Below are 20666 nucleotides of genomic sequence, written 5' to 3' on the forward strand. Positions count from 1 at the left end.
GCTTATATAATCAGGAACATACATAATTAATCAAGGAATTCAAATTATATCAATTACAATATGATGATATACTTACCTGATTCATACCAGCTAGCAATCACCATAACACTTTTAACTGATGCAGAATAATTTAATTATCATGAGGTATTTTTTGTCTGTGCTTAACCCTATTAGTAATCTATTAAATTATTCATCATACATTTCTGCATTTCCCCAGAGTAAGATCGGCAGAATATAGACGAGACTATGAAGACTAATGTTTGCATATTCTTGAATCGGGGCAAACGCCTGAATCACTGAATCCCGATCTCATCAGAGAGTACGACCTGAGTCGAGTTCACACTACTGAATTTTGGTGTTAGATTGGAGACCTGAATGAACTTTGCTCTGGAAATACGTTTCCAGCCTGCAATAAACTTTTTTAAAGTCAAAATCATGATGAAAGATCAAAAAGGAAAATATAGAGCACTGATGAGCGCAAGGACATGATACCAATCATATCACGCCTGGTTGCATATTTATAATCCTGATGAACAAAAAACAACTAAAAATTACAACAGATAAGCACAAGGAAGTGATTATCATGCCTGTTTGTACATTTATAGTATATTGTATCGGGAGCATTATATGTGCGCGCGTTGGCAAACATTCTCTTGGCATCAGCCAAAAACATGTCTAGTGTTACATAATATTGCTCCGATTCAACTCTTTTTGACATAGTCTTCAGATCTGCATTACAAGGATATACAATCAAGCATAAGAATATTTGCTGTATGTTCCACTTTCAAGCATCTTTAAAACCTGGAGCAAAAGTTATCACAGGAGGTATAACTTGATTATGGTATTAATAAACCACCTGAACCTGCAATAAGCTTGGCTGGTGGTATAATTAGGAGTTATTTATGCAAACAACCAATTTTAATGACCTGCTAAGCTGTAAATGTTCAGAATAGAAACTTGAAACTTTCGTCAAGCTACTAGACAAAAGGTCATGGCTACTAATTCAGGATTCAGAGTTACAAAGAAACCATGAAAATTCCAAAGTCATCAAGTCAAACTAAATATAATGCACTGCTTTTAGTTTTCCACTTCCAGGTAAGATTGGGCATTTGGGTTCTATCAGTTGTAGTTTCGAAAAGAAAAATTACAAAATAAAAACCTTTCACTTAAACCTAACCTACTTAACAGGAAAACTATCCTATCAAGGCTGTTTACATGACCCATAAATGACTATTCCTTTACTCTGAACACAAGGGTTCACTTAGGCTAGTTTTATAACGGAATTGCTTGCCTCTTCAGTACTTAATGGGCTATATACAATTGGCAAAGATATGACCACAAAAAATGGTGAAAGCACATCTCAGAATTTTTCAGAAAGGAAACAACAGTTTGTAGAAATATGAGGTTTTTTTTCTTTTTTTAGGGGGGGTGGGGAAATACGGAGGATGAGACATAAATCTGATAAAACCTTACCCACGGGATCTTTGATGATATCATAATAATCAGGGACATCACGGGCATCAACCGGCTCCTTGAATGGCCAAGAATCAACGTGGTCATGCATTGACTGCTTGAACATAACCAATTTGCTTAGAATCCAATGAAAATCCATGGCAGAAGATGCTCAAATAGATATCTCATGTCAACCAAATAAAAACCTAGTTAAATGAGAAAAAGCAAAGGGCAACAATCTGTTAACATATATGCTGTAATTAGACCATTGCAAGAGTACTGAAAGTTTCCTTTAAAGGGTAAAGGTGGAAAATAGCTTCCTCTGCATCTTAGACGTTGATCCATTGGAAATTAAGTGTTTGATTGCTAGAAGAAGGGCACATGCATATTCCTTTAACAAACTTCCAGACCAGATTCATTTGCAATATCACAAAGCACAATTATTCCAAATTATATCCGACTACAACTTTAAAAGGAAATCAAGTGTCTATCGAGAAGTGCAATAATGAAAATCATATGCAGATGAGAACCAATTAAAAGTTTAGAAACCTGCCTTTACAAGTGAGCGCATGAAACCAGTTAAATGTTTCTGATTTGTGGCATTGTCTGTGGAAACAATTAAGGCTCTAAATCGTGTATGGCCCCATTGATCAGGAGTCCATCCAGCTTCCTCTGTTACCAAATTAAACAAAAATTTAGGATTCAGTTAGTTAAAACTTACTGCAAGCAAACACAGTCTTTGTGTATATAAATTACCCAACAAAAATAACCAAAGAAAGGGAAAAAAAATTGCAAGTTGCTGGATGGAACATAAACTTAATATGTCCTCCTAATTGGAAACTGAAAAAGTTTATCTACAGGGAGGGACATGTGTTCAACCAAATTTGTCAAGCTACAAAAATGCATGCAATTGCAATAGCATATCAGATATAATATAATATTTATATGAAACACAAGAAAGTAGTAACAGGGAAATTACCTAATACATTGATGTCTACCAAAAGCCAAGAATGTATAAGCAAACACAACAACACAAATTAACTGATGCAATAAGAGACAAAAGTACTTACTCAAACCAGGGATATCCTCAATTTTGATGACTTTTTTAGGAATACCAGCTTCTTTCTGAATCAAATGAATTTTTCATTACAATTATGTTTGAAATATTAATACATCATTTGCAAAAACTCAACCACCGAACCTTACAAAGCAAAGTATGGTAAGAACAAAAATAATTTTATAAAAAATTTAGGGGGACCAACAACTGAAGTGGGACAAGATTTGTGCACTTCACTAGATCTAATTTAAAATGATCTTTTTCACTCACTGATTAGAACACTAAGAAAAATAAATGAATAAACTGACAAGAAAACAGAGCTCGGTGAACTGGAATGCGGTTTAAGAACAAATATACACATGCAAGCAATGTACACAGACAAAGTAAAAGGCAAAACTAGAATGCTGAGAAAACAAGTACCTCCTCAACAAAAATGTACAATGATGGCATTGAGTAAAATTTAAAATGCAAAACAAACATTGATATTGTATCTGTAAAATCGAACATGATTTAAGGCCTAACAAGTGACTTCAACACAAACTGTAATTTATTAACAAATATTGGATTTGAATTCAATCAAACTAACAGCACATATACAGCATGAGATCCATGTACCTTCTGAAAATCAATTCCTGGGTAAACAATTTGACAGTTTGAGAGGTCCCTTATCTTTTCATCAATTGCCTATCAATCCCAAATGACAAAGAATAAAGCACATTTTTAGTAAAAGTTTAAAATAATAAAGTCAGAATATGCATGTGAATAGTGAGAAGGGAAAAATAGAAGTAATGAAAAGAACAAACTTTGGTTAAAAGTTACTAATTGATTGCGGATTGAGATTGGTTATCAATTTCTTCACACACCACTGAAACTATAAATCAGTTATGATAACCATCACTTGTTCAGTTATCCATTCTCGACATCCCACAATGAGCCAGGCTGGGACCTATTTGCATCTAAGTTATTATGATAGGTCAATCAAGATTTGACGATAACAGTGTTGCAGGCCTCCCCAGATTTGACCCAAGAAGTGGGGATAATGTGGCTTCCTAGTGAAGACAACAGGGTTGGACAGGAAGAGATTTGTAACCCATATGGATCCCACATCAGATGTGCACTAGGAAGATCCAGTGTTATCTATGAAGGACCTTGAACCCAGCTTGTCAGGTGTCTAGTGAGAATAAAATCATGAGATCTAATGGGAACAAGCAAACAATACCTCACAAGTTGAATTGGGCTATAATAGAGGGTTATGATAATTGATAGAAAAAAAAAAATTTCATTGCTGAGCAAATAATAACTTTACCTGCCTCTGGCGATGAATCATGGTTGATAAATCAGTATACGGCAGCTTTGGATCAATTTTACATTCCATAAGGATCCCTCCATCATAGTCTTTGATATACCTAGAAATGTAAAGACATTATTACACATAGCCTAGAAAGATATCAAGGACATCTTCAACTCCTTGATTTATTAACAATAGCATAAACTAAATGGCCTTTGAGCTGTAAGGGACGGGGAAAAAAGAAAGACAAAGGGTGTGGTTGCACATTAACCATACCCTTGCCAGCGATCCTTCTCCAAGTGAATCTCTTTGGTAAAACCCTGCAAGTAGATAAATTAAAAAGTCACTTAAGACTGCATTTATTCAATTCAGATAACAATAGCACGCCAAACCCAGCTCATTAATTATACAAAAGAAGCAACTATAAAAAATCAGTAATTCTTAGCTATATTTTGGAGGTTATTTGCACAGAAGATTTTTCTCCCATGCAGAAGGGGTGACACAACCTAAACACATTCAGCAAATTCCTATTTAATCAGTTGACAAAATATTTTACAATCCCATTTCAGTTGGATTGATCTATCCTCTTGACAGCTTCCTTAACCTTTGCCTTTTTGTAACTTTAAACCTAATTTTCCACCAAAAAGAAGTTCACCATAGGCGATTGTATACTGTATATAATTGATCTGAAAATGTTTTAGTTCTGTAAGTTTATGCTACGCCAAGCATAAAAAACAAAACACCAGGACAATCACAAGGGAAAAACATTATCAGACCTGTTTGATAAAATAGCCAACAGCATTATTGTCAGCATAAGTCAGAAAATGTGTTAGTCCATCAACATCACGCGCATGTTGTTTTAAATGATTCATCAGTCTGGTACCATAACCTTTAACTTGTTCATCTGCTGTGATTGCACAAAAAGCTATTTCCCCGAACTTTTGGCTGATTTTTTACCAGGGAAAGAAGTATTAGTTAAAAGAATAATTAAAGCATTAACATCATGAAAGAAAAATAATTCTCAGATATTCACATCCACTACAAGAGTAGATCTGCAGAATAAAAAAATACATAGAAGATATTAGAGTTGTTCTGAAACTGTTGAATGAAATGAACAGACAGCCATGCTGTGATTGAGTCATTACCATAAGAATCTCAGATTGTTTATTGTAAAACTGAAGTACAACTCAATATTTAGTGAAGACATACTAAAACAAAAATTTAGCAAATAAGAAGAAAAATCTCAAAGAGGAGAATATACCATATAAGGAGCAGAATTTGATTGGACTCATAACAACATGAGTAGCAATGAAAATGATACACGGGTATTAAATCTTACCTGACGTATGGGCGATACGTGATGCCACCAACAACCTGATTGCGTCTGATAACCATCACAGACTTATGACTTCTACAAAATCCAAAGTAAGAAGCACAGTGAGATCTCAAAATGCACAACTGATGAATGCATTGCGAAGCAAACTTGAAGATTATGTAATTTAAAGAGGCAGAATAACTCACTAGAAGCAGTAGGAGAATTAACAAAGATATTCCACATGAGCTTATGTCATGTGTACAAAAATATCCACCAGCAACTCAATACTCATATATTAAGATGCACGAATGTTTGACCCAACTAAGAAATCCATAATAAAGTGAGGTTTCCCATTTAAAACTTAAGAGCAGTATGTGACTTCAAAAATTCCTCTCCTACCTGTCCATCACAAGCCGGACAATGTACTCTTTTGGCATATTGGGTAATTGTCTTCCAAATATATTCTTTAATCCAATCAACCTGAAAAACCAAAAGCAAAAGCATAATTTTTTTAATTATCAGTTCGCAGGTTTATGGAGTGTTGCAAGAAAGCCAAAACCAAAACCCCAACACATAGTCCATTAAAGGCTAGTAATAACTAGAGCGAACATGCACAATTGAAGATTTCAAAACAATTTCCAGGGAAAAAAATGCAAAAGAATGCGTAAGAAAAAGTGAATTAGATACCAAACCATATGCTCATCAACACCATCGTTCGAATAGCAAACAAACTTGAGTCTTCCCGCTTCCTCCTGCAAATTGAAAAATAATAATAAAAGTAAGAAGTATATACCATAATTCACAAGAAAAGCAATCCATTAAAACAAAGTAAGACGCAATGTGCATTAGTTTTTGTGAAAGTTGAAAACTTTACCTCTCTTTTCAAGCTTTCTTCTCTAGCACTATAAGCTCCACTAGTCTGTATATTCTCAGTAAATATCTTAACATCTTCCTTCACTGAAATTGCCGCCACTGAGCTACCACCTGCCCCGGCAGCACCCGTGGCTCCCGCTGACCCAGACCCGGGGGCTCCACCGTCTTTTCCTCCGTCAGCATTCTCAATCTTAACCATGGAACTCTCAGTCTTGAGTTTCGTGTTCCGAGCCGAGCCGGAGCCGCCACCTCCGCCTCCGGAGCCGGATTCAAGGCGAGCGGCGGTGAACGTGCGGATAGAGGAATCATTGTCGTGGTCAAAGTCGTCCTCCTCGTCGTCGACGACGGCGTCCTCCGAGTCGTCAGCATCAGAATCGGAGTCGGCGCCGCGGGCGGAGATGCTCTCGAGGTCGTCATTGGAGGTCAAAGCGCCGTCGCGTGTGTCGGCGGAGAAGGAAGACGGAGGGAACGAGGAAGGGGGCGCGTGGTCCTCAGAGGCCGCGGTCGCGATTTTTCGCTTGTGGAGGGAGGAGGTGGCGGAGGCGGAGGCTGAGTGAGATGGGGATGGGGTCTGGGAGCTGCGGGAGCGGTTCGGTGCGGTTAAGTGTGAGTCCATTTCTGAGAATTAGGGATTTTTCCTTTTTGTGTGTGTTTGTATGCTTTCTGGTATTTGGCTGGGATTAGGGCTTTGCAGAGTAAAGAGAAAACAGGGAAATTGGTTGGATCGTTATTCCAGTTCCAAATTTCCCGGTTTCGGTGTTGAAAGCAGCGTCGCTTCGGGTCCGGTGTCTAATTAACTAGTAATGACGGTGCTATCGCAGTGAGCGCAGGAAGAACAGTCAAATCTAACTTTGGACCCATCCTTCTATTACGAGCCCAAAATAAATTTTTAATGGGCCTGAACATTTCTCGCGCCTACACTTTTGAATGAAGCCGGCAGCAGGCATTCTTGTCGCTCACGTTGTGTGAAATCTGACAGAAATGCCCAGAGATATAGTAGACAAAGTTGAATCATTTAAATCAAAGTTTCGTCATCCCTAGTTTTATTCTTTTAAATAGCTCAATGAAGGCACATGAGATTGAAAATGGAAAATTTCTTTCGAAAAAAATATTTTCAACGGTTTATCCAAAATAATAAAATATATTAAATTTTCCAATAAATTTTTTTATATAAAAATAATTATTTTTAATTACCAAACCCGACTTAATCGAGCTTGTTTTTTGCTAAGTTGATGAGCCTAGTCGAGCGAGCTCAAGTAGCTCGGGATCCTCCTCGAGTCGAGCACGAGCCAGAAAAATAATACTCGATGTAGCTTGAGCTACGAGTTTGGAGTGGAGCTCAAGCTCCAGATCATGCACTGTTTCGACTCAACTCAATTTGATTACGCTCTTACTCACAGCACAACAACCTTAAAGCCTAAGCAGTGCCTCCTGGTCCAATACCAACTCTTTCTCCGTAGATCCCCATGTTGCTTTTGTATACATGAAATTTGTCCATTAACCCATATCCTTTGACTCTTCATACCAATTAAGGCCACTTAAAACCAATTGTGTTCATGGCAATGTCATGTTCTTCAGTGTTTATGGAGTTCGTTCGGCTGTGACAAAATCATAAGTTAATGTACTAAACCCAATTAGGAAAAGTCTAGAATTCTCTTAGTCTAAACCCTAAAACATAAATTTGAATTTGAACTTACCTTAACGTTTTTTACATGCATTGCCAGGCTTGTGTCAACAGATAATGTAAAGTTACAAAAGTCTAAAATTTGCACCTAGGTTTATCCTCTTGAGTTTACAGCAATGGTTAGTAGTGATCTTGTATCCTTGACATGCGAGGTTGGTTATCTTGTCAAAAAACTAGTGCGGACAAAGGAGAAACTGCTTGTTTATCCACTAGTTTTTTTTTTCCTAGTAAATTAGTCTTGATCTTGTTATGACTGCAAATGTTCAAAGAACTTTTTTAACAATGAAAATAATGAAGAATTGGGTGTGTAATCGAGTGAGAGATAATTTAATAAATGATTGTTTGATTATATATATATATATATATATATATATTATAATGAATATCTTTGTGGTAAATATTCTCTTTTTTAGTAATGACATTGTTATTATTAAAAAGTTAAGTACCAACTAGCTACTAAAAGACATAGCCTTGAGGAATCAAATCCATAATCATAATATCTCAAACTTAAATCCATAATAATATCTCAGACATTAATCCAAGCACAAGGTCATCTCCTTGCAATCTCAATGCTAACAACAAAGACATGAAATTAAAACAACTTGAAACAGCAAAGCAATCCGAAGAGAAACGGGAATAAATCTAGAGTTTTAATACTAGACGATGTTACAAACTGGAGCGAAAACACACATAGGCGAATATAACCAGCACTTGATTGCAAAGTTGCGATTGAATTAGAATCCCTTGAGCAGCATCCCAAGAGCTCCTTGGTCCAACCTACACACAGAAAGAATAAGCATTAAACCCGTAGCCAAGATCGATCATCCTCAGCAATGACTCCAAGCAAGGATTGTGAAATTAACCACACTGCAGCTACTAATAATAGTAGTAATAGGCATCCTTCTTGGTCTCTCTATATGCCAGGGGCACATAGGTGCTGGCAGAACCCGCAGGTTTTTTGGCCTTCCTCTTTTTGGGTTCGGGCTCGACTGGGGCGGCAGGCCTTCTCGGATGAATTGGCACTGTTGTGTCTGACAGATGCCGTTTCTTCTTTCGCTTTTCATTTTCACTGAGCCAACATTTCAAATTCTAATCAGTTCAAGGCTTGAATATTGCAGAGATCATGCACACATCAAAAGTTTCGATCCTAGCTAGTAACCAATATGTATGGACATTTTGAGAAGGCAAACATGCAACCATATAAGTTTTGATCAAAACCTTTAGTACGTAACCATACAAATAGTACATGAAGTCTTTATAGTTTAGAGTTCAAGGTTTAATTTGACATTGTTAATTAATATATCAGTCAATCAAATATATAGTATAATGTGCGAGTTACATGAGAAACAAGAAACACCAAATGGAAACAACATGTCATCAAGCATTAAAATATAGTTAAAAATACCATGTCCGCATTAATCACAAAGATTTTAATGTAGTGATGCTGCTTAGCCATCTTAATTTAGTGATTTACCTAGGACCAATGCTTTCCAGATATTGGCAAACTACCGGTGGAGGGGCTACAATCGGCAGTAATGCTTCATAATCCAGGTCCTCAGAGACATCATTCTCATATTCAATCTGCAAAAACAAAGATGTTGAGTTGCAATAACAATGGGTGTAATAAGGAACCAAGAAAAAACGTCATGTTTTACGAGAAATGAAGGATACATAAAGAGATCCCATTTCAGACAAAATCCTAGAAGGCATTGATTTGGAAAGTTAAAACTATTGTAATAATGAAGAACGCATGACCTTGTACAATTCAGTTTCCTCAGAGTAATCCACAACCTCGCCCATATGTTTGGAGCCATCATCAGATTCTTTGTAAACCAGGACTCCAATCCATTTCCTAGCTCTCATGACCATCTGTTCATTTATAATTAAATAGGTAAGTAGTGGATATCATGGGCTTCATTTTAACAAAGCATCATGTTAAGCAGTGATAAGTACAGTAAAATTAGTAAACCATACACCGGGGTCAGGCTGCTGTTTTTCATCTTTGTTATCTCCGTTCAGTGGGGTGGGTTGCACGACACCTCCTGATTCAGGCTTTGCAGTATCCTTGGAGATGGTGGTCTGAACTTGATTTGGTAAAATGGTCGGCTCCGGTGAATATGCAGCTTCATCTATTAAGAAAAATGAATGCAAATTGATTTTAAATTTCACTACAAATTCATTGAAGGTTAATAATTAAACTAGGGCATATGTAGTCAACTGCTAATTATATTTGATAAATATTTATACATAGTACGATTTCAGAATTCAAAAGGAATAATTGATTGTAATTTATTGATCAAGATGATAGCTATACAAGCAAAAAAATCATAGATCTTACCTTATTTAAATAATTCAATCCTTATCAATGATATTTTATTATTACTGTCTTGCAAGTACAATAGATTTATTATTATTGTGATATTCACGCGCCGTGTATTCACGCGCCACTTAACTTTTAATTAAATAAAAATTTAATTGACTGTTAATTGGCGCGTAAATAACTGTTAATCAAATAAACGGCCACTTAACTGCTAATCAGATAAAAATTTAAATGATCGTTAATTGGCGCGTAAATAACTATTGATCAATAAACTATTAAGATGCATATGTGATAGATCAAGACAATAAAATTTGACATAGAGATTTGTCAAAAAACATAGTTTAGGGGAAAATCAAAATATAATCTTGATGTATATACATTTTTGAAGAGCAATCAGGAAGCAGATTAGCGATCAGTAACCATCTTTCACAAATTTTGAGACAAGACTGACGAAAAGATATAGAATGACTTGGATTGATATTGGTTAAAAAACAAAAACCAAAAGAAAAAAACTGATTGATTTACATATATATATATATAAAAGCATATGATCAAGATTGCTAGTATACGAATCAACAGTCTCATATGAATTTATAACGAAGAAGAAGTAAATCAACCAGACGAAAGTATGGTACATAAAAATGAAAAAGGAACGTAAACATTTACAATCAAAAACCAATCAAACAGTGGACTAAATCGTGCAAAAGCAATTGTGGCATCAAGATTTCACCTTCATCGATGCTATTGACAAACACAACAGTCCTCATCTTCAGATAAAAATCACCGAATCCTTAACAAATCCCTGCAACAGAAAGATCAAACGATTAGGAAGTTGTTATATAATACATATATATATATGCATGGCAAAGAATGAAGGAAAAGAGGGAGTGTAACTAAAAGAAGTTTTGGTAAAAGATGAAAGTAACTTGCCAGAATGCTGATACTTGTGAGAGTAGTTTTTAGTGTGACAAAATGACACCATATATATAATAATTGGCTGCATTGAGAGCGTTTGGCTTCAAGCGACACCTGCACTTGAGATTCGTTACAAGAGTGGGCAAACGTATCCAATTTACAACTATACTTCCAAAAATGATAGGTGGATTTTGAGGGCAATATTTAGGAAATGGGAGCCCCACCGAGTCAGGATGAGTTGTCATATATGCAGAGCGAGTATGTCATCAATGAACTAATGGTAAAATGTGTGGTCACGAGTCATGACTCATTTTTGTTAAGGTTTTGCTCCAAAGAAAGAAATGCAATCAATTCCCAGAAATGCAAACGCAGGATAAAAGGTCAAGGAACATGAATTGGTATTGGTGACGTTTCAAAACGCCACCTTACCATCCTCCCTCCCGCTCAATGTGCTCGCATTGCAGCCTATTGAGTATCGAATTTGAACGTCGCCCCCGGACAGCTTCATCAATTTTTGTCATTTCTACCTTCTTTTACTAAAACATTTCCACATTATCTCTCCTTTTATATGGTTATCTGTATAAATTAATTAATCTTTTGCTGGCTATGTCCTTCCAAAGTAAACCATATGTTGGGATATAATGCTTCATCACTAGGGTTTATGAGAGTAATTGTATTCTAAATTAATATTCAGGGTAATTTTCTCTTCATATATATGTTCATAGTTGCATATATATATATATATATATTTATATGCGTGTGTGTGTTTAGTTATTAGAGTACATAATTAGGGTATTTGAGGGGGCCAAAAAAAAAAAGAGATGATGACATCTCGTTGTACACTTCAATACATTTCAAATTAGTTGAAATTTCTTTAAGGAAAATTCCCTCCTGATAAAAATTTTCAATTGAGTTTAATGTTGTCGGATAAGGACCTCTGTGTTTCCAAAAAGGGCGTACGTTGTTAGTCACAAGAATTGGATTCTTGCTGAAACTTTACAAGGAACATGAAATTTATTTCCAATTGTTCTATTTTAGAGGATTTTTTGCCGACTATTGCTTGTCTGATTCTTAATTAAATTTTCTGACTGTATGTCTGACAAGTTGAGATTAATTGGCTTGGGCAGTGATATGAATTGGTTTTAGCTCAGGAGGGTTCAAAACAAAAATATAACTCCAGCATTTAATTCTCCCCATATGGGCATTAATGTGAATTGATTTCCATTCCTTTTCGGGCGAGCTTGGTTGGGGGAATGGAATAATCATTACTCTCTTATTTTTATTTTTGAGATAAAAACTGTATTTGGTTCAATGAAATGGTTAGGGATTTAAATAGTCATTATCAATATCCATTTGATAATAATTATTCCGAATTATTGAGAATACGAAAAAAAAATTAATTAGATAAAAATATATTTTTATAATTTAAAAATTACCTTATAAAATAATACTAAACTTTTTTTTTTCGCTTTTCCTTACTCCTTCTCTCTCTAAAGCAACTCCCTTTTTTTAGCTTTCGGTACTACTGCTGCGCTCCACTACTATCCACTCTCTCTTATGTGTTGCTCCGCCATTCATTTCCAATCAAGTGCGAGATGCTACCCGAGAAGTTGCATTTCGTGAAATCAAGGAGAAGATCAAGAAAGATAATGACGAGAAAAAGGCAAAGAAAGCGGAATTGATAACTAGAACACAAAAGACACAAGGTCAAGGTAATGCTCCCAAAGTGTTACTCCATAGGCCCAAATTGGGTGGTGGTGGTGGGGAAAAGCACAGAAGACAGCAAAATTTTTTACTTTATTGAAAAAAATAAAATAAAATATTTAGATATTATTTAATTATAATAAATATTATAAAAAATATTATTTAATATTATTATTTGAAATAATAAACGTAATAAAAAATAATATTTAGTATTTTTTAAATTTAATGAAAAATATATTTTATCTTTTAATGTTAAATATTATTTAATTATACTAAAAAGTTTAACTTTTTTCTAATACAAAATATTATTAAATTATAATAAAAATATGTTTGTATTTTAGTCTAAATATTATTTAATTATAGTAAAAGGTATTTTTATTTAATTACTTAGAATATTTTTATCTTTTAACAAAATAAATTCTTTAATTTTAATAAAGGGTATTTTTTGATTTACCACTTATTTCTTAATTATTCCTAAAACTATTTCTGTCAACTAATCATCGAAATAAATCATTATAATAATTCTTATCCTATTCCATTCCTATGAACCAAACTATATAATAGCTATATCTCCCTTATTCTATTTCTACAGAATAAAGATTCTATTCTCCTTCTATTTCATTTTGCAAACCAAACGTACCCTTACTGTTTATTATTGTTGTTGTTGATATTATTAGACATAATGCTCAAATAAACTTTTAAATTATGTAAGAAAATTCAAATAAGTTCTTTTTCTTTTATTGGGTTTAATCAAGTTTTTGTGTTTTTATTTTGGGTCAAATAAGCTCTTATAATTAATGATTAACTAATTGTTATTAATCGAAATGCCACTTGTTATTTTATATCTACATGACATTGATATAGCGTTAATATGAAAAGTAAAAAATATCACATAACTATGTTGTCATGCTAAATTAGCATGTTACGTCATTATTAATTATTATATATCAACTTGCCACATTATCATCATTTATAATAAGTTAATATGTCATGTCAACGTCAAGCATCATAAAATGACAAATGATATTTTTATTAAGTTAATAATTATTTATAAAGATTTATTTGATTCGAAATAAAAGTAAAAAGACTTATTTAGCTCAAAATAAAAGTATAAAGACTTAATTGAACGCAATTAAAGTATAACAATTGATTTGAATTTTTTTACATAGTTTAGGAGCTTTTTTATATATTATGCCTTACTACTATTACTATGCACATTTTTATTGTTGTTGTTTTAAAAATGAGCATAATTTAGTGAAACATAGTATTTAAAAACGTTCTTAAACTATTTAAGAAAATTCAAATAAGTTTTTCATTTTTTTTTGTATTCAATAAAAACTGTAAATTTTTACTTTAAATCAAATAACAATTGACTAATTGTTATTAATTAAAATGTTACTTGTCATTTATATTCATATGATGCTAACTTGAGGTTTGAAAAATTTTACATGATCATGTAATCTCCATAAAAGTTGCCTTTACGACATTGACATGAAAGAAGGCTGAATACAAGAATGGACTAGGAGAATTTTATGTAGAACAGGTACTTTCCCAACAATTTACCTTAGACTTCTGTTAAGGGATGCGACCAACTCAAACAACATATGGGACTTAATTATAGAGAAATCTGAAGCTCCGCTTGCTATAGTAAAATCTAAGACTCTTTCCGTGGGAGGAAAAGTTACAATTTTGAGGTCAATTTTTGTTTATCAATCCACCTATTACATGTTGATTTTCCAAATGCCATAAGGGGTGAAAGAGACTCTCAATAAAATACAATGGTGATTTTTACGAGAAGTACCATCGAAACAAGAACTTAATATGTAGATTGGTCATCCATTTGCCCTTATAGAGATCTTGGCTGCTTGGGGTTGGTTGATCTTAATCTCAAAAATAGAGTTATAATAAATAAATGTATTTGAAGATTCGCTGACAAGAATGATCGCTTGTGGAGGAACATACTAGTAAAAAAGTAAGGTAATGGCAAAAGAGTTTGATTTCAGTGGTAGCAAGCACTAGGATGACTTACGGGGTGTGGAAAAATATCATCAAACCATTCATCACTTCAAATGGTTAAGCTAGCACTTATAAAGAAGGGTTGGGAGTGTTGTTAGGGAACTAGAAGCATATTAATTTTGGAACAATCATTGGATTGAACAGGTTGTGCTATGATACAAACTTTCGAGAGTGTTTGCCTCATCTACTAAAAAAGATGAGGCATTAAAGAGTTTGGTTAATGGAATGATGACGAATAGCATTGGAGGGTGAACCTGAAGAGACCCATGTTCGGTTGGAAACTTGGACAATGGAGTGAATTCTTGAAAACAATTGGTGAGCAAGCCCTAAGGAAAGATTTTGAAGACAAGGTCATATGGAAAGGAACTCGTAGCGGGATTTATAGCTCCAAATCATTTTATAGAAGTGTCTTGTTAGCTTCGAACACTATGGTTGATTATTGGAAACAAATATGGAAGGGCCTTACTCAGTATAAAGTGGAGGTGTTTTGTTGGCAACTTGTTAAGAAGTGGCTGTAAAAGAAATATTGATAAGAAAGGTTTTGCTCAATATAGAGGTAGCTTGCTATTTTTATGTAAAAAAGACCTTGAAACGGTGGGATACTTTTATTTTCTATTATTTGTAGGTGTGAAAGATGCTAACACAATTGAGTAGTTAGCAATATGGAAGACTATTCAGATTTTGCAGTGTACAAATGGGCTTTAACACATGAACTAGTGTTGGAAAGCAACTCAACAAATGTTGTGAAATGGGTTAACGATTTCGAGGAAGAACCATAGAAACTTCGAGCCACCATTATGCAGATAGAATGATATAAAGCCAAAGTTAAAAAATAGGAAATCAGGAAATCCCAAGGACAACCAACAAAGTAGCTAATAATCTTTCTAAAACAAGAGTTCAAAGGGCTGAGCAACTTAAATTGAACTTTGGGAGACTTTGTGTGACAGACTATATGAATTTTTTTTTTTAGTTTTTTTTTCGCCTCCTTGCTTATTTTAGGGGCTATACAAGTTTGTTGTGTAGGGTTTTCTTGGAAAGGTTACTCTCGGCCACTGTTTATGAAGAGGATTCAAATCATGTTAAGGTGATTATATGTAACGAAAAATTATTAAAATTTTAATCCCTTAAGCCATGGATTACTTAAATTGAAACTAATCTAGAAAAATCACAAAAGAAACATTTCGATATACCTGAAAGTTTGATGTCTGCTTTCTTTAGTGGAGTCTTTCTTGGCTTTTGGTTTTTTACTTTTGTACACCAACTAAGACTTATCAAACCATAACAGCACAATTGTCCCACCTCTAATGGTGATCCACACAATGACTTGCCGAAATCTCTTCACTAAGAGTGCATGAATTCCTAAGCCAAAAATTGTGCTAGCAAACTCTCAACTTTGAGCTCCATTGTGTTTCTCTCTTTTTGGATGTGATCATATCTCAACAGATGAGAAACTAAAACAAGACTCATCTGTACGTTCAAAATAAAGCTAAAGGATTCTTTTACAGAGTAAATTGACCTACTTCATATCCAACAAGGATCGAAAAATGTCTTGGGCTAATTGGGCTTTTTTTTAATATTCCATCAAATCATATTTGATTTAGCCCAATACCTAATTAGATTAAGCCTTTATAAAATCAATTGATCACATCCAATTGAACTCAAATTAATTTTGACAATTCACCTTCTGTGTGTGACCCATTAAGTACCTAACATGTTGATAATAAATATAAATTAAAACAACTAAGAATTTATCTTTATATTTATAAATCATGAGCGACATCTAACAATACATTATGACCACCCAAATGTCAAAAGAGTCAATATGGTTTGATTAACCTTTCAGAGTACAGTATCTTAGTGTAATTCAATCATTTCTTCATATATCTTGGATAAATAATAAGCCTGACTCAGTGTCTACTTTCTAACTTATCCATATTAGTCTTGCAGCTTTCATATTTACCTATCAAGATTGCCTTGGCTAAGGACTTTTAATCAATATAAGCCAAGAGCAAATGAGATATGTCCCCTTCAAATCACTTGGGGTGATGAATCCTTTTTGGATTACTCATTCATCTTTGCATGCTTCATGCCATACCCAAAAGCGCCATGTTTAGGCATCTAGTTGCCTCCAAACTCATACAGGTGAAATCAAAGCATGACAATTCACATACAAGATGACCTAGTATCACAAGTCTAAGGTTACTTATACTACTGACATATGATGGTATTTCTATAGACACATGAGTGAAATACAAAATGAAACTTTCATATCAGGTCATGTTTAGTGAACTTATTTTTTGACCAACACCCATATACTATCCCCAAGTATCTCGCGTACTTCAACCTATGAGATCAGTTACTTACTTTCAAAGTTAGGAGGTTCAGTGTCATGAATCAACCTTATATCGGACTATGACAGGGTAGAATTGTTTAGGAGATTGAGTTTTTGTATTTGTAAGGGAAATGTCTCCCTTTCAAACATTGTAATGTCTCGTGGTGACATCTTTAGAAAAACTTGTTAAGTTTTTAAGGGGAAAGACATTTTAGAAAGGATATATCATCATTTCAAGCATTGTAATGGTTATTGGTAAAATACTTGTAAAAATTTGTAAACTCTTTATAAGGGGTAAGCAGTCGGCAGATTATTGGATTGTCTCAGTAGTAAAGGTATGTTTGTAGCAAATTAGCTAAGGTTGCCTCTATGGCCCGACGATGGCATGTCTTGGTGCCTTTGTACTCATTTTCAAATTAATAAAATATTTTCTTTTTTGTGGCTCAGTGGTTGCATATATGGTATTCGGTATGCCTTATGGTTTTGATGTGCTTTGCCTTAATGTAATTTGTTGTTGTTGTTGATGTTTGATCAAATATAAATGAGTTATAGGCTAGCTTGCTTGTAAACGTCCACTCAAGTGCAGCACGGACAATCGTATATTTAAGCAAAGAGTTTAGGGTTGATGAACTCAAGTTCATAATAGTTGGTATCAGAGCACAGGCAAGACGTGCTGAGCTAAAGAGAAAACATGATGACTACGCAGAGTTCACTAGAGGACCATCAAAAGATTGATGAGCTAGAGGCCGCGGTGGCTGCAGTAAAAGCTCAGATAGTCCCACACGAATGAATAGATGAAATTGAGACAGTCTAGCGGTAACTATATGAGATGATTAATACTTTGAATGATGAGACTAGGGATGCATTGAGCACTCTTCAAGGTGAAATTGGAGAATTAAAAGCTCAGGTAAATCTTTTAGTTATTGTTGCAGGCAATGCTAGTGCAAACTTAGTAGATCGAGGTAAAAGGGCTAAAGTGCTAGAGCCCAAGTGATACGAAGGGGGCAGAGATGCTAAGGAGTTAGAGAACTTCCTTTGTGATATGGAGCAATATTTTTGAGTTGTACGCACATAGTTGAAAGAGGACAAAGTGACGATGGCTTCAATGTATCTTGTTAGGGATGCGAAGTTATGGTGAAGTTTCAAATTCATTGATGGTGAGTGCCGCATCAACACTTGGGCGGAACTCAAGCAAGAACTGAACAATTAATTTTTCCCTGAGAATGTTGAGTATATGGCGAGGCGAAAGTTATGGGAGTTGTCACAAATGGGATCAGTGTGGGAGTTCGTGAAGAATTTCTCTACTTTAATGCTAGATATCAAGGATATGACTGAAAAATATAGACTGTTTTATTTTCTCGAGAGTTTGAAACCATGGGCAAGGACGAAGCTACAGGGACAGAAGGTATAAGATGTGACTTCGACAATGACGGCTGTCGAGTGCCTTACTGATTATAGTGAAAACTCTAACAAAGGAAAGACCCTCCATCTAGGACTAGTAGCTCTAGCTCAAATAGTAGAGTAAAATTTTAGAGAATTAGTAAACCCTCAAGTAGAGGAGACGATATGAGACCAATTGATAAAGACTAACCCCAACCGAGAATCAATAAGAATGGAACTTCAAGCCACGACCTTCGATATCTTGTTTTTTATGCAGAGAATCACATTGAGTAGTTGATTATCCTCATCGAGCAGCTCTTAGTGAAATATGCATTGCCAATGCTGAGATACCACTACCTTACACCATAGTCGAAAAAGTCGAGGAAAAGCCAGTATGAATGGGTTCCATTTATTTCTTTAGCACCTCACAAGCACAATTAGAAGGGGCCCAAACGAGGTTTAATGTATGTAGAGGTGTTGTTAAATGAGAAAAGAACCAAAGACATGTGTTGTAACATGCAAGTCCAATAACCTGACCGCTAAACGTAGGAAATGTTGGGAGTCACCACCAATCTTTTTTGTTTAGGTGAGATTGACCACCAATTGATTTTGTTCTAGTCGACAAGTCACTAAATTGATTTTAGATCCTTCGAAAGAACAATAAATTGGCTTGCGAATTTTAGAGTGGGTTTAGGAGTACAGTTACACACAGGGAAGGATTAGCGCCCTCTTGATGCCCGTTCCATGAACAATACAATTTAATCACATGTTATCCTATATTAACCTTAACTTTTAATTTTATTCTTATGTTACCCTAATCTTTGTTTATTTATTATATTCTTTATTTTATTAGCAAATTAAAGCATTTTATTCAGTTTTACAAGTACACATAATGCAATTATAAAATGATGTCATAATTTATCAATTTTAAACAATGGGAAGTGAAAACCTTGTATCGAAAAATCATTCATAAACCATCCCAACACTTTGGTGAAGTCTCAAAGTTTTCCTCACCTAAGAATGTCCCCGAAAGAGCTCATCTTTATAAGTTTTTCGAGAAAATCCCATCATTTGAGTTTTCATACCCTTTGGTAAAAAACCAAATCTTGTGCAATGCAAAATAATAAACGATGCAAAATGAATAAATTTATAAATATAAAATTTAATTTTATACTTTGTGATTATATAATTGATATTTTATTTTAATTAAATGCCTTTTATTCTTATTAGATTTTAAAATGGTTATTTTGAATTAATGGAGTTTTGGAATATAAAATTAGAATTTATGCCAACACTTTGATGAAAATCCTAATCAAATTTCACACCTAGAAAATCATTTCGAAACGTGACTCTTCGCATCCCCGAGTGAAACTCCATCAATAAGTTAATTCAAAATAACCAAAAGATTTTTTTATCATATTTCTTCCACTACCAAAAAACAAGCTTTTTCTGAAGGAATTTTTTGTTGGAAAAAGTTAAAATTTCCAACGAAATTTTTTCTATCGGAAAAAAATTGTTTTCTTGTGGTGTTCTATATATATATATATATATATATATATTATATATTAATTATTTATTATTACTTNCTATATATATATATATATATATATATATATTATAGTTAAATATTTTATTATTACCTTGTTATATTTGCCTATGTATATTTTATATAGCTAAATATTTCATCTTTTTATTTTTTTGCATCTATCTAAGTACATTGAAGCTATTTTCATGCTAAACGTACTAATGAAATAGAATAAACTTCAAATAAAATAAAATAAGAGCTTCAAGAAATTCACCTTTAATGGACTAGGCAAGAGTCCATTATTTTACACTATTGTTAGGCCTCCACGAATTTGGACCTTCTCCACTTCTTTTTTCCATTTTTGTTGAGCCTTTTTTATTTTCTTCTTTTCTTTTTTCTTTCATTGGGCCTTTTCTATGAGACATCCCATTCTTTTCATCTATTTCACTTTTTTTTGGATTTTCTTTCTATTTAGGCGTCATCCTTTAGATGACCCACTTTCTCTTTTTTTGGTGCCTTAGTTGCCCCCGCTTTTTCTTTTCTATTTTTTCTTTTGTTTTTTCTTCTTTCTTTTCTTTGTTTTCTTTCCCACTTCTTTCTCTCTCTTTCCCATTCCTTTTTTTTTCACTCTCACTTTCCTAAAACGGCACAGTTTTGGTGCCTTTTCTTACCCAACCCTAACTATTTAAACTTATTTTTCTCTCTCCACCCTCATTTCCTTAATCATTTTTCTCTCTCTAACCATCATTCTCTCCTTTTTTTAAAAGAAATCTGGCCACCCCAAATACTGACCGGTGACTACCAT

At 34.2% G+C, this 20666-nt stretch overlaps 2 protein-coding genes across 2 annotated transcripts; both read right to left on the reverse strand.

Annotated features, from left to right (window-relative positions):
* On the reverse strand, positions 8–6771 carry LOC18613245 (histone acetyltransferase GCN5). The gene is made up of 13 exons (XM_007050375.2): positions 5987–6771; positions 5800–5864; positions 5512–5592; positions 5137–5208; positions 4574–4742; positions 4074–4117; positions 3816–3915; positions 3125–3193; positions 2523–2577; positions 2006–2124; positions 1474–1567; positions 588–729; positions 8–406 (listed from the first exon to the last, which is right to left on the reverse strand). Exons 1-13 carry the CDS (start codon positions 6599–6601, stop codon positions 343–345), a joined length of 1689 nt encoding a protein of 562 aa, XP_007050437.2. The 5' UTR covers positions 6602–6771; the 3' UTR covers positions 8–342.
* Positions 8269–10791, reverse strand: LOC18613246. Its single transcript, XM_007050376.2, has 6 exons — positions 10720–10791; positions 9644–9798; positions 9425–9538; positions 9144–9250; positions 8533–8738; positions 8269–8446 (listed from the first exon to the last, which is right to left on the reverse strand). The coding sequence occupies exons 1-5, from the start codon at positions 10754–10756 to the stop codon at positions 8546–8548; spliced, it is 606 nt and encodes a 201-aa protein (XP_007050438.2). The 5' UTR covers positions 10757–10791; the 3' UTR covers positions 8269–8446; positions 8533–8545.

This window comes from Theobroma cacao, chromosome 1 (genome assembly GCF_000208745.1).
Source record: "Theobroma cacao cultivar B97-61/B2 chromosome 1, Criollo_cocoa_genome_V2, whole genome shotgun sequence".
Taxonomy (NCBI): domain Eukaryota; kingdom Viridiplantae; phylum Streptophyta; class Magnoliopsida; order Malvales; family Malvaceae; genus Theobroma; species Theobroma cacao.

Bases quoted from the DNA above. Each gene is read 5' to 3' on its own strand.
- LOC18613245 (XM_007050375.2), bottom strand. From the start codon at position 6,601: ATGGACTCACACTTAACCGCACCGAACCGCTCCCGCAGCTCCCAGACC. The intron at 3,194-3,815 runs GTAAAGTTATTA...TGGGATTGATAG, and splicing joins TGATTCATCGCCAGAGGCAG to GCAATTGATGAAAAGATAAG. The intron at 1,568-2,005 runs GCAGGTTTCTAA...ATGTTCAAGCAG, and splicing joins TCATGCGCTCACTTGTAAAG to TCAATGCATGACCACGTTGA.
- LOC18613246 (XM_007050376.2), bottom strand. From the start codon at position 10,756: ATGAGGACTGTTGTGTTTGTCAATAGCATCGATGAAG. The intron at 9,539-9,643 runs GTATGGTTTACT...ATAAATGAACAG, and splicing joins AACAGCAGCCTGACCCCGGT to ATGGTCATGAGAGCTAGGAA. The intron at 8,739-9,143 runs GTAAATCACTAA...ATGTTGGCTCAG, and splicing joins CTGGAAAGCATTGGTCCTAG to TGAAAATGAAAAGCGAAAGA.